General features: G+C 43.8%; 4 protein-coding genes across 4 annotated transcripts; 3 read left to right on the top strand and 1 right to left on the bottom strand.

The window, feature by feature from the left end:
• The first annotated feature begins 2029 nt into the window (after nt 1-2029).
• alpha-PheRS (phenylalanine--tRNA ligase alpha subunit) lies at nt 2030-3697 on the top strand. Its single transcript, XM_017179903.3, has one exon. The coding sequence runs from the start codon at nt 2116-2118 to the stop codon at nt 3610-3612; it is 1497 nt and encodes a 498-aa protein (XP_017035392.1). The 5' UTR covers nt 2030-2115; the 3' UTR covers nt 3613-3697.
• Nucleotides 3698-4004: 307 nt separating this feature from the next.
• LOC108083786 (uncharacterized) lies at nt 4005-5101 on the top strand. Its single transcript, XM_017179712.3, has one exon. It carries the CDS (start codon nt 4106-4108, stop codon nt 5030-5032), a length of 927 nt encoding a protein of 308 aa, XP_017035201.1. The 5' UTR covers nt 4005-4105; the 3' UTR covers nt 5033-5101.
• Nucleotides 5102-8104: 3003 nt separating this feature from the next.
• Nucleotides 8105-10679, top strand: Smox (Smad on X). Its single transcript, XM_070288573.1, has one exon. The coding sequence runs from the start codon at nt 8105-8107 to the stop codon at nt 8417-8419; it is 315 nt and encodes a 104-aa protein (XP_070144674.1). The 3' UTR covers nt 8420-10679.
• Nucleotides 10680-10897: 218 nt separating this feature from the next.
• On the bottom strand, nt 10898-12421 carry LOC108083848 (endothelial zinc finger protein induced by tumor necrosis factor alpha). The gene is made up of 2 exons (XM_017179827.3): nt 12149-12421; nt 10898-12087 (listed from the first exon to the last, which is right to left on the bottom strand). Exons 1-2 carry the CDS (start codon nt 12260-12262, stop codon nt 11329-11331), a joined length of 873 nt encoding a protein of 290 aa, XP_017035316.1. The 5' UTR covers nt 12263-12421; the 3' UTR covers nt 10898-11328.
• Between the last annotated feature and the right edge of the window lie 1230 nt (nt 12422-13651).

Raw genomic sequence — 13651 nt, 5'->3', positions numbered from 1 at the left:
AAATTTCTAATCCACAAATGTGGATCGTATCCTGAGATCTACTTCCCGGAAGAGCGTAAGTGAAAGCGAGCAGAGGACAAAATATTGTTCGTTTGCTTAAAATAACGGTGCATAATAATAGTTGCAGAAAATAACAAAAACAGAAAGAGAATAGGTAGCGTAGCTTTGCAAACGCTGAGAAAAATGAATGGTTTGTACTCACTTTGTTGTTTGTAGCGGAAAATTCCGTCGAAATTCCGTTCCTTTTTCTTTAAAGCCTGGCTCCGATCCTCCAAAGGGCTTGTTTTTTACGGCGTTTTGATGTTTTCGCGATATCCGCACGTTTTCTACAGTTTTTGCCCGTTTCCATTTTCTTTCTTCGCATCGCTTTTCCCGATCAAAGAAAGAAGAGCACGAAAGCAAGAAAACTAACGGGACTTGCTCACCCATTGGCAGTTTTTGTTTCACTCGCACTTGCATTTGCACTTGCACAGCGTTTTTTGCCCGTATTTATCCAGTTTTTTAAGCACGTGTTCAGCGTGCAGTTTCGTGGCTAATGCGATCTCACTTGGACTTGCACTTCCACAGGAGAAAAAAAAGAAAACTTAAAAAACGCTGCCCGTGCGTTGATTTTTCCGGGGTTTTTTTCATTTGGGTTTTCATTAATTACGCCGGGACAATGTTTTTTCCGCACTTTCCGATCGTATTTTGTCCGTTTTATCCAGTTTTTATCCCGTTTTCATAGGAGCGCGCGTTTTCCCTACCGAACATTTTTTTGGCGAAAAATAGAATGAAAAAGAAAGGCGGAATTCTGGAAGACAACGCAAAGCTGGAAGAGAGAGAAAAAAGAGAGCGTCTCTCCTTTCTAGCTTTCACTCTCCCGCTCTCTGGAGCCACGATTCGCTTTATTTACATTTTTAACCGAAGCTTTGTTCTGATTGGAGTGAGCACAAAATTAATTATATAATAAATATACAAATATATGTATACTTTATATTACATTAAATATTTCAAAACAAATTCTTTAATATAAAAAATCAGACTTTACAATATAAAATAATATTTTTCTGGGTGAAGGAGTCATTTCCGACCCCATAAATTATATATATTCTTGATCAGCTTTAACAGCCGAATCTTTTTAGCCATGTCCGGGGGAAATTAAATTTTTAGCCAATTTTTTCATTAAAATGATCAAAATTCGATAAAAAATTTTAATTTTAAAAAATTTCAAATAAAGTATGCAGATTTATTAACTTCGTAAAAACTAACACAGAACTGTTTTCCGATTTAAATTTTATGGATTTTTGATCGAGTTATGATATTTTTAAATTTAAAGTTATTATATTTTTATATTTAAAAACAATTTAACAAAATATAGCACTTTATTTTTAAAATAAATCTGATACTAGGATTTGTGCTTTTCAAAAGTCTGATTGGAACGAATTAAAGCGACGAATTTGCCAACACTGGCGCTGGGCTTATCGATAAGTGGGGCCGGCCTGGCACTCTAGAGCTGGGAAACTATCGATAGTGGCACCATTCGATATTTTCGATGATTTGAAAACGAAAATTCGATACTATCGATAGTATCGTTTTTTTACGATTCTTTTTGCAAATTAAAGTTATAGCAATTTCAAATAGAATTATAATACTATTCAAGAGTTTAAAAATTATGCCATATGTTTTGACTAAGTAATTAACATAAATATTCTATCCAAGCAACTTTGCACAAATAAAATTGTATTACCATTGCTAAACATACGCTTAGACTCTGAAGACGTGGCGTAGACGCACCCTTTCTTTTGAAATTCAGTTAATATTTTTCACCGCCAACTCCAATTTAAGTTAATTTAGAATACATTTTTATTATAAAAAAAAAATATATATATATATATATATTTGTTTGCATTTTTCTTACTAAATTTTAGCAACAAAGCAGAGATATAAAAATAGTCCCGTACTATCGATAGTGATAAAAAACTATCGATGGTGGCTCAAAAAAAGGAAAAAGTCGATACCTCGATAGTACCATCGATAGTTTCCCAGCTCTATGGCACTCTTCCTCTTCCCACTGCGTTGTGGCAACACGAGATTCGGCATTTGATATCAAATTTACGTCAGATTTGGGCCCCAGCAATGCATCCCGACCTCACGGAGCGCATTCTCCAGCACCTGGAGACCGCCGGCCAGGCGGACACCCTGGACCTGGCCGCCCTCTTCGCCGAGGATCACCAGAAGATAGTGGGCGCCCTGAAGAGCATCCAGGCGCATGGCGATTTGGTCACCGCCACGGTGGCCACCCACAAGAGTCTAGGCCTCACGGACGAGGGTCGCGCCGTGGTGGAGCACGGGAGCCACGAGGCTCTGGTCTATGCCGCCATTCCGGCCGAGGGCATCGCCCAGGCGTCCCTTATGGCCACCGGTGGCCCCAATGCCAAGGTGGGCTTCAGCAAGGCCATGTCACACGGCTGGATACTGGTGGATAAGAGCGTCAGCCCACCGCTGGTTCGGCGCAAGGTGGACAGCATTGTGGACGGTGTGCGTGACCAGCTGCTGCTGGTGGCCCAAGGCAAGGGTGACCAGTTGCCAGCCAAGGACTGTGCCGACTTCAAGAAGCGCAAGCTACTCCAGGAGACCGTCACCAAGAGCTTTGTGCTGGGCCGAGGAGCTGAGTTTGCCACCACGCTGACCAAACTGGAGACGGATCTCACCATGGACATGCTGTCGAGCGGGCTCTGGGACACGCTCAAGTTCAAGGCGTACAACTTTGATGCCCTAGGAGCACCACCCACGCGGGGTCATCTTCATCCTTTGCTAAAGGTTCGCACTGAGTTCCGGCAGATATTCCTCGAGATGGGCTTCTCGGAGATGCCCACCAATAACTATGTGGAGTCGTCATTCTGGAACTTTGATGCTCTCTACCAGCCGCAACAGCATCCGGCTCGCGATGCCCACGACACGTTCTTCGTGAATCATCCGTCGCGTAGCCACAAGTTCCCCCAGGAGTATCTCGAGCGGGTGAAGGAGGTGCATTCGCACGGTGGCTATGGGTCCAAGGGCTACGGCTATGACTGGAAGCTGGAGGAGGCGCAGAAGAATCTGCTGCGCACCCACACCACGGCGGTGAGTGCCCGCATGCTGTACAAGTTAGCCAACCAGGAGGGTGGCTTCAAGCCGGCCAAGTACTTTAGCATCGACAAGGTGTTCCGCAACGAGACACTGGATGCCACCCACCTGGCGGAGTTCCATCAAGTGGAGGGTGTTATCGCCGATGTGGGCCTCACGCTGGGCGATCTCATAGGCACGCTTTATGAGTTCTTCCGGAAGCTGGGCATCACGCAGCTGGAGTTCAAGCCGGCCTACAATCCGTACACAGAGCCCAGCATGGAGATCTTCTGCTATCACCCGGGCCTGGCCAAGTGGATCGAGGTGGGCAATTCGGGCGTATTCCGGCCGGAGATGCTGCTGCCGATGGGCCTGCCGGAGAATGTGAATGTGATTGCCTGGGGACTGTCGCTGGAGCGGCCGACGATGATCAAGTATGGCATTAACAACATTCGGGATCTCGTGGGGCCCAAGGTGGACCTGAAGATGGTCGAGGAGGGACCCATTTGCCGGCTGGATCATGTCTAGGATCTGCTATTAAATTGCATTTTTTTTTCCACTCAATTGTTCCAAGAAAACAAATATTTATAAATAAAACTCACACCAAAAAGAAGCTGACAAAGAAGGGGCTTTAAAATAACAAGAAAATTTAGTTATTTCTTGAATTTGCTAGAAATCCCTAAAATTCAAATATTCGCGGGCTGTTTGGGTTACCCAACTGTGTTGTCCAGCACTGGTTATTACGATGTATCGATACCCATATTTCACAACATAATTAGGCACAAAAATCTATAACAATTTATTTGTACAACTGCAATTTTGGTTTATTAAGCTTTAAATTTTAAAAATTTCAATTAAATTTTGGTTTATTTACTTTAAAAAACAAGTCAATTGGGGAATCGATTGTTATCGATAGGCAGACCGCGAATCGAACGTCATCACACACACACACAAAGAAGAAAAAAACAATAACAAACCGAAAACCTAAAAAAGAAGTCTGCAAAATTAACAAACTTTCGAAATGGGAACCAACCCGACGCAGACCCTTCACCAGACGATACAGAAACAGTTCGGCCTCCCCAATCCCGGCGATTCGTCCAAATCGAGCAATGACTGTCACCCGACGACGACGACACAGCCACAGCACAGATTCGTCATTCCGCAGCTGAAAATCCCGCAGCTCCAGCTCCAGCAGCAGCAGCCCACCGATCTGGCGGCCCAGGAGCGCAGCCGCCAGGCAACGGACCTGCACAACCAGCAGCTGCTCGACGAGATTCGTCGCCGGCGTCAGGGTTCGGAAAGCGAGGCGCCACCAGGAGGAGCAGGCGGAGCAACCACTAGATTCGTTATTCCCCAGCTTGGAGCGGCCACTGGTGAGCCGCTGAACATACCGCTCCTCTCTAGGCTAGAGCGTAGCGTGGGCCAGTTGCAGATCCGCAGCGACGACGACGGCGGCGACCGGGCTGAAGAAGCCATGAAGTCGACGACGCAGTCGCCGCTGATCGATCTCACCAGCACTGTGATAGCCGCAAGCAAGGATGGCCCACCCAAGGTGGCGGCAAGCAAGGCGCGCGAGAAGCTGGCGGCCAGCCAGGAGCACTTTAACATCCCCTTCAATCCCTGCGATCTGCCTCCGGTGAGCAGGAACCCTGCTCTTCTCAGTGGTGACCTGCTGGCCAGCAGGCGGCGGCGGCACGAGAAGGAGGAGGAGGAGGCATCAGTGCCCCCACCAGAGTCCCAGCCCGGCCCCATTGGCTGCATGCTGGACGTCGTCGTGGGCTATCCAAACCTGCAGTATGCCATAACAGCGCTGGAACGGCACCATCTGAAAATGTGCAACCGCGAGGACTACGGCGGCCAGGTGAAGAGATTCCGCTTCGACACGCCCTCGCCCGATGAGCTGGTGAAGCAGGCGCTGCAGAAATCCTGGCGCGTTACGCGCACTTGACTCGGGTTCCTCCTGCCACCACTTGACAATTACCGAAAAGTAAATCAAATAAATCTGTCTAGTTCCAAAGGTTTTCGGTGGCGATTTTGTTAATTTAAACAGAGCGCCTGTTTGCTCCCGTTATCGGTACCAACTATCGATGTATCGCTGTTTTAGCAGCTCTGCCGTATCCAAAAGCTTTAGTGCTTTTTTACGATACCAAGAGTTGGCAGCACTGCTGAATTCGAGGAGGCGAAAAAATTGAGTGAGAGAGCGCCGGTTTGAGTGCTGTTGCTCTGTTAAAATTCTGTTAAAACGCCCTCTCAATTTGGGAATTCCATAAGCAAAACCTGTTAAGCTCTCATTTTAACAGAAAATTCTGTTAGGTTGTAGGTTGTAGTATCAGATGTGGTTCGAATATCAGATGTGGGCTGAATACCAGGTGTGGTTCGAATATAAAAAAATACTGCAATTATTTATGCATACTTGGTCACACTGTTCTACATTCGAGGAGGCGAAAAGCGAAAAACTGCGTATGAAATAAAAACAGTGTGGTTTCCTCGGAACGCAACAGAAAAATCTTTTCCGTGTGGTCAGTGAAAACTGGGAAAATCTGCAATAGATCGCTTGTGTTGAACGGGGCATTGGGCAATCGCAGTCGGCAAAACGCTCCGCTCGGACAAGAAAAAAAAAAAAAAAACAGCTGTGGCGGTGGAAAGGGGACCAGAAAAGTATATCCACAAAGTGCGAAAGGTCAGCAGAAAAGCAGACGAGAGACGGCAAGGAGCGTAAAATAAATATTCTCTGTTCTGTCGCCCTGTGAGTGTTTTTGTTGTGTGTGTGTGAGTGCGAGTGTGTGTCGTGTCGGTGTGTGGCTGTGTGTGTCTCTAGCTGTCACTTTCTGGCGCGCACACAAGATATACACAAATTAAAAACGGTGGCCACCAACACACACCGCCCCCCCTCCGGCCAGACCCCCTCGTCTCCTTCGCCTTGATGTGCTGCACGCCCGGTTCCGGTGCCGTTGCCGTTGCCATTTGGTTCCCGTTGTCCCACCAACGCAGCGCATTAAGTGCATCCAGCTCCAGTGCGGCGGCCGTGTGAGAGAGCGAGCGAGCAACAGCCAGGAGAAGGAGCAGCCAGGGAGCTCGTTGCCGGTACCGTTGTACAGGTATGGGGATACATGGATACATTCAAAAAAAAAAAAACTCTCGTGCTTGTGTGTGTGTGTGCCTTTCAGTGCGTATTTACAATTTCTTCCATGCACATTTTATTATTGTGCGTTTTTTATGGTAATTTATTGCAAGTTGGAAAATTCCAAACAGCCCACAGATTAGTTCATATATCGCTGTTCGACTTTTAATTATTTATATTTTTTTGCGGCGTCTGCAAACGCAGACATTTGACCTTGCTCGGACCACAACAACAGACTCTCAAGGCAGCGGGCGGTTTAAGGGGGTTGGCGAGTTAGAAAAGAGCAACACTAATTATATATTATTATTTGTTTAACTTTTTGTAAAAGGGCTTAGAACACACCTACGCACACAGACATAGACATTGGAAGCAGACGATTGCATGGGAAGATAGAGATTCCAATACTGGAAGGCAAGTGGAAGAAATAGGGAGAATTAATACTCGTAGATTACCAATCACACACACACACACAGACAGACGCTCCGACGGGCAATTATCACAAATAAAATTATCAGATCCAGCCAGCAGCAGCTCTAGAAATCACACACCACACACATGCATCCAAATTATCAGAGGTTTTAATTGCCGCAGCACGCACAAACAAATAATCGAATGCCACTATTCCAGGCGATCAAATCGATCAGCAGCAAGCAGCAGGAGCAGCAACCCGGAGCAGGAAGGAGGTAGCATTCCAGTTCCAGGAGCCCCGCCAGGAACCGAGCCGAGCACCGCCCCCTCTTCCCCCACCCCGCCGACGACATCCTGAGAGCGCGCCAGCACATCTCACCCGGCGGTCGCGTCATTACATAATTGCAATTTTTACCGAGGATAATATACGATGGTACATGGTTGCTGGCATGCTCACGCAATCCTGGCAGCAAAAATCAACAGTCCAGCTGGTGGAGCTTGAAGCGTTGTCTTACATAACCAGACGCGACAGCTGCGTAAAAAGCACCCGCAAGAAGACACTCCACGCAAGGGTTCATGTTTATTTGACTGTACTTTTGAAAAGTGGCTGATCTTCTGGTCTCAAATAGTTCAAAAGCTCCTGATTTATCGCGTGAGAAGAAACGTCTTCATCATGGTAATAGCGGAAAATCTTGGATGAGTTCCTGCATCATCGCCAAGATCTGAGCTGTTCCATCTTCGGCGCTCAGGTTTTCGCCTTCCATTTTTCGCCCGACCTGGCTTCATGTATCGTCCCCGGACAACATGTGCCTCCAGAGCGCTCTGACAACATCCGATTATTGGTCGCCAAAATATGGTCCCATGGTTCGCCCAAACTGCCAGGCAGCATGAGCCCAAGCGGTGCTGGTTTCGTGGTTCCAGCTCCTGAGCTCATCTCCGCTGCTCTGGTCGTCTGGTTAGCGGTGGTGAAATGCCCACCCATTGCTCACCGCCATCGCTCGTCTCTCTTATCTGACAGCATCGAGCAAATAGTTATCTTGGCTACAGAAGATACTGGGATTCACACAACGATGCCAAATATGGTAAAGGTAATCCCTTAACATAAGAAACTCCTCTCACCTCACTAAGAGTCAAAGGGATGCAACCTACTTGTCCCACTATTGCGCTTAGCTATGTTCGCCAATGCTTTCCTTGCTGACACCTATGAAACGCTTAGGCTTTTACCTCGCGCTTCACCGCCATGTTAGTTTCAATATGTTTTGTTAGACCTTCCGCTCAAGCCCTGATCGTGGAGCTGGTCATCATCCATCCGGTCTGGAGCGTTTTTACTTTCGCTTTCCACGTCAGTTCGCAATAGTGGCAAACGAGGTCGACGCGCCGCCGTGGTCATGGTGGCAAAACCAATTCCGTTCGCACATGAGGCTCTGCATGAATACTCCTTCGTGATCTGTCCATATCAATCATAGAGTCTCAATTTCTGTAATCAGCAATATGCAAGATTATTATCCACTAGCACCCCCTGCAAAGATCCCGCCCGGTTGCAATCTAAAGATCTTCAATAATCAGGAGTTTGCCGCCCTGCTGTCGCAGTCGGTGTCGCAGGGATTTGAGGCTGTCTACCAGCTAACCCGCATGTGCACCATTCGCATGTCGTTTGTCAAGGGCTGGGGAGCCGAGTATCGCCGCCAGACGGTTACCTCGACGCCCTGTTGGATTGAGCTGCACCTGAATGGGCCGCTTCAGTGGCTGGACAGGGTCCTCACGCAGATGGGTTCGCCGCGGCTTCCATGCAGCTCGATGTCGTAAGGAGGATTTGGATTTGGATTTGGATTTTTAAGGAAAAGAAAGAAAGAATCCCTGTTTTTTTTTTTGGATTTTCAAAGAAAGAAAAGCGGAAGATAGAAATCCCTAAAAAACAAAATCATGGTTGGGCTAGCAAGTAACACTGAAGAAGGAGGAATATTCTATGGGTCAGGTCCCCGATGATTCGTAGTTTCTAGTAGTATTAGTGGAAACTAAGTTGTATGTATGTATGTATGTTTTAAAGAAAACATTCTTAAATGTTTTTCAATTTTCAACCAAAATCCGAACTAACTTACGTTTATGTTTCTGTGTTTTTGATTTCTGATGGGATTTTTAAATGTAATTAAACTGAATTAAGTTTAATTTCGCCATTAAAACAAAGTAGAGATGAGAAAGTTATAAATAATAAAATTATAAATTATAAAATTATAAAATTATAAAATTATAAATTATAAATTCACACTGTAGCTCTAAGGAAAAGCACACTTAAAACGCCAAAAGAACTTCACAAACCAAAAGGAAATTGTGAAAAAAAATTATAAATCCAGGGAAATTATGAAAAATTGTGAAAAGTGTGCGAAATGTTGCCCTTTATTTCATCAAAATTTTATAGAAATTCCCCTTCAGCGTTACTTGAGCTGGGCTTTAACCCAAAAAAAAAAAAAAAGAAAAAGAGAATGATAATGAAAATGAGAAAACCAAGAAAAACTCTGAGAGCACATATGAAATAAGTTCAGGCAAATTATATACGAAACAAAAACACAAGATTCAGATACAGATATATATATAAATATATATCTATATACAAAGAGCACACACACTTACATGTGGAATATATACAAGCATATATGATATGAAATATGAGAGAGAGAGAGAGTATGTATTTGGCGTTACAAGTTTAGGACGTATAGTAATGGAGCAGCTCCAGAACCAGGAACACTCTTTTTTTTTTAATTTTTTTGGAAACTTTTTACACACATTTTACACAGAAATTGAAAATATAAGGAAATAAACCCGAGACCAACCAGAGAAACGCCGATAAATCTGTGTGGAGTTGTGGTAATTGTTGGGTTAAGCGCTGGAAGCGATAGATATTCTTTGAGAAAGAAGCAAAACAAGGATCAAATAACGGTGATTTTGGAACAGGAACGATTGAGCACGAGGAGAGCAAAACAGAAACTGGGATTTATCAAGCTTGAAGCTTACACACAGAGCCAACTCAGACACAGACCATATATAATTATATACCCATATACCATATACATTGCAAATGTACATAAGACCAAAAGAAAAGAAAACAAAAAAGATTAAATGAAATGAATCACGCAAGGACCTCCACTGGATCAGACAGACGATGGTTGTCTAGCAGCTTGAGCCGCTCTCGGTTAGTTTATAGTCGTGTATCCGTTAAAAAGCATATCAACGCCTTTCGGGGAAGCGTATCCTTATGACTTATGGGATACCTTCACAGAAATGCATCGATATGTAACATATATATATATATCATATATATGTGAAAAGCACTTGTCCAGCATAATTTCGAGTTTCAGCAACCAAAACGCAAACCAAGTCCCATTTTCAGATCTGCATTTATTGTAAAAGAGAGAGAGACAGAATTATTCGAAATGAAACGATTCAAAAGCATAGCTCAAGTGTCAATTATGGCGTTTGTATCTGAATACCAAATGCAATATGGTTTGCCGGTTGATAAAATCGGTTTTAGCTTGGCAAATGCTCGCTTTTTTCTTGGGTCTAGATCTTAAGTCATCAATATGTATAACGAAATATGTGTAACGAAATTTCGCTAGCTTCTTAATCCTGAGTCCCAACTTTGATTTAAGTTCTTTAATGCTTTTGTTAATCTTATTTCAAAGCTGTTTTATATTTTTGTTCAGTGTGGGCTTAATCCTAAAAAAAGCCTGGGTATTCCCTTGACAACTGAATAACTGAATTACTGAAAATATCGGTAATATATCGATGTAGTTATCGCTAATGCGATACATTAGCGATATTTTGAGTAATTCAGTCTTCAAGGGAATACCCAGAGTAATTCAGTCATTCAGTCGCCAAGAGAATAACCCAGAACATAACTGTAGCGTTCAACAATCATTGTTGATTAGTTAAATTTAAGTTTTACCTATTTTTTGTTTAAATATTTTTCAATATACATTTTTTTGTTGTATCGAAGACGACCACACTTGATCCTGAATTGGCAGTCAATCGAATAAAAGATCGCTAACTAGGGATTGTTGTGTTGCCTTAATTTGACACTTATTTTGATTTCGTTGAACCACTGTTTTTGTACTTCCCCTTCAGCTAATAATGTAATGTAATCTTTAAGTTATGGCTAACTGTAAACAAAGCAAAAGCAAAGAGATCGAGTTAGATCGATCGAGAAAAACAGCACAGAACAACCATAGAGAACCAGCCGTACATGTACCCGTACCCTATGTAACTTTAAAGAGTATAAATACGAAAATATATACATATATCTAATATGGCAAGCATGCAAGATAAAGACAAACACAAATCGTATATTTAAATAAACACTTATAATATTTAAACAAAAGCGACCGATCGATCGATCGATAGAGAGCACATAAAGGCGGCGCTTCTGAAGGTTGGATGGGATTTCAAATGGATTGGAGGAAGTAAATGCCACTAGTTTTAGCTTTAACTGGGTTTATCTTTACTAAAAATGCATGGAGTCTGTTACGGCACACTACTGGTTAAGATAATAAGTACATGCGAATGAGGTCCTATAAAACTTTGTTAATGAACCAACCCATTTTCTTGCTTTTTGGCATCAAAAACATGTTATTTGGGATCAAAGACATGCTTTTTGGGATCAAAAACATGCTTTTTGGGATGCTTATTACTTCAACCAGTAGTGCATAGATGATTCTTACTCCCTAACGCTCGTGCACCTTGAGATGCTGCTTGTAATTAGACTTCCTCAGGAACCTCGCCGGACACAGCGGACAGGCAAAGGGACGCAACTGGGTATGGGCTATCTGATGATGCTTCAGCTCCGAGGCGCTAAAGAAACTCTTGCCGCACTCCGGCTGCGGACAGGCAAAGTCGCGCTGGTTGTAGTGACGCTTGAGATGGGTGCTCAGGTAGCACTGATCGGTGAGAATACGCCCGCACACGGGGCAGGTGAAGCTAAGTGACGAGGTGGAGGTTGAAGTATCTGCCTCTCTATGCTCTTCCAGTGGCAGCAGCTCAATATCCCCAGCATGTTGCAGTTTCTGGTGAATCCTTCTTGCATGTATAGAGTGAAATACCATGGCACACTTCTTATCCAAACAAGGATATGGTTTCTCGCCCGTATGCAGTCGACGGTGGACAGCCAAATAGTTGGCATAACGAAATCCCTTGCCACAAATATCACACTTGTGGGGCCGTTCCTCTGTATGGGTGACAGCATGGATGCGTAGCTTATTCAGCTGACGGAAACCCTTGCCACAGTCGCCGCAGACATGGGGTTTCTCGTCCGTGTGGGTCATCTTGTGGATGCGCAGGTTGTAGGCCTCTGAGAAGCGTCGACCGCACGTGTCACAGGTATGACCAGAAGATGATGATGATGTTCCTCTACGACGAAGCTTGTGGTTTGCTGTTGAGGCCTGTGGTGGCATAGGCTTTGGTGTCTTTTGCTCTGAACTGTCTCGCTGAGAATTAATATAAATGTCAGCCAAAGAGAAGCTTGCTTTTTCAGTTAATCCCAGTTACCAGCTCTAGAAGTTCCAGCTCTAAATCCCCTGTAAGACCCTCTTCCAGCTGAGCAAACAATTGGAGCTCCTCCAGGCAAACACCATAGTTGTTGTTTTGATCTTCACTCTCCATCGTTATCACTTGTTCCTGTTCAGCTTAAAGATCCCCTTGGTTCTCCCTTGCTTCCGTCCGGTTTGCTGCCGTTTCACCGACTGCTTTGGCCAAGACTTCCGTCGGTTGTCCGAGTGTCGATAAGATTACGCCTTGTTTAATTGTGTAGTATATATCGTTTACAGGTTGTAGTTTTGGCCAAAGCAGCAGGCAGGTGACGAAGCTTCTCTCTTTAGCTATTTTGTTTTTTATCGAAATGCCCGTAATAAAGTCTATTTTTTTCCCCGTAAATGAGTGATTAGTTTCTTTCCCCCTTTGGCGTTTTTTGCACTTTAAACGCCAGCGCACTTTGAGCCAATTGGCGGCAATCTTCCTCCTACCGTCGACCCCGGCGACCGGTACCTCCTACTCAGCCCCGAATCTAAATAGGTGTATATATATACAGCTGTGTTCACGGAAATAGCAGTGCGACAGACGAACAACTTCAAAACGTTTTTTTGTACATATTCCTTTTTGCAAGCTGATCTATTGCACATTGTTTTTGTAAAATGGAACATAAAGATAAGAATCAAGAAAAAATTCCGTTAGATTTGCTCTATTTTTATGTTTTATTGATATTTTTTCACATATGCAGCTCGTTTTGGCCGATCACTGAAATAGCAGTTTTTAATTTTCTTTCGCAAAAAGTGCCGAAATTTCTTTTAATTTTGTAAAAAATGACTTTAATTAAGGTCGTTATTATAGTTTATACTATAATACACCTTTACAACGCAAAATAAAATTATTTTAGTGGGCGCAGGACCTCACTGCTCCATGAGAGAAAGATATCAGATAATTTAGCCTAGAAAGAAGGGCAAAACATGTAAAGAGTCTCTAAATCTTTCAAATTGTTCTTTTAAAATAGTTTATAAGTCATAAAATATGAACCGAACCCAAAAAAACCGAGGTACGATTCGCAAAAACACAATTGTACAGGCTCGACGCGTACTTCGCTTCAGCAAAGCTCGTCCTTTTGCATCCTCTAGGGATATATGAGCGGGAATTGGGATGGGAATCAGTCATGGGACCATTCGCCGGGGACTTATTGAATAAATTTTAGATTCGCGAAGTTCATGGAAAATGTCACTGCTTGGTTACAGGCATATCAAGGCCAGATCCGAGTTCGCCAATAGCCACTTGAACTGCCACTATTCAAATGGCGTAATATCCTTTGGACAAATGACTCCAAACTGGTTTTATTTGGTGGAATAGGACAAGACAATATGTCCGTCGACCTCCAAATATATAGTACCCCCCAAACCATACGCTGAAGACGCTGGCCTAAAAATCATGGTATGGGTATACATTTCATACAACGATGTAGGTCCCGTATATATGATCTGTCGGATCAAAGACCATTATGCTTATGTC

Source organism: Drosophila kikkawai, chromosome X (genome assembly GCF_030179895.1).
Source record: "Drosophila kikkawai strain 14028-0561.14 chromosome X, DkikHiC1v2, whole genome shotgun sequence".
Lineage (NCBI taxonomy): Eukaryota > Metazoa > Arthropoda > Insecta > Diptera > Drosophilidae > Drosophila > Drosophila kikkawai.
The sequence above is the reverse complement of the archived record's forward strand: the minus strand, read 5'-3'. Positions and strand labels throughout refer to the sequence as shown.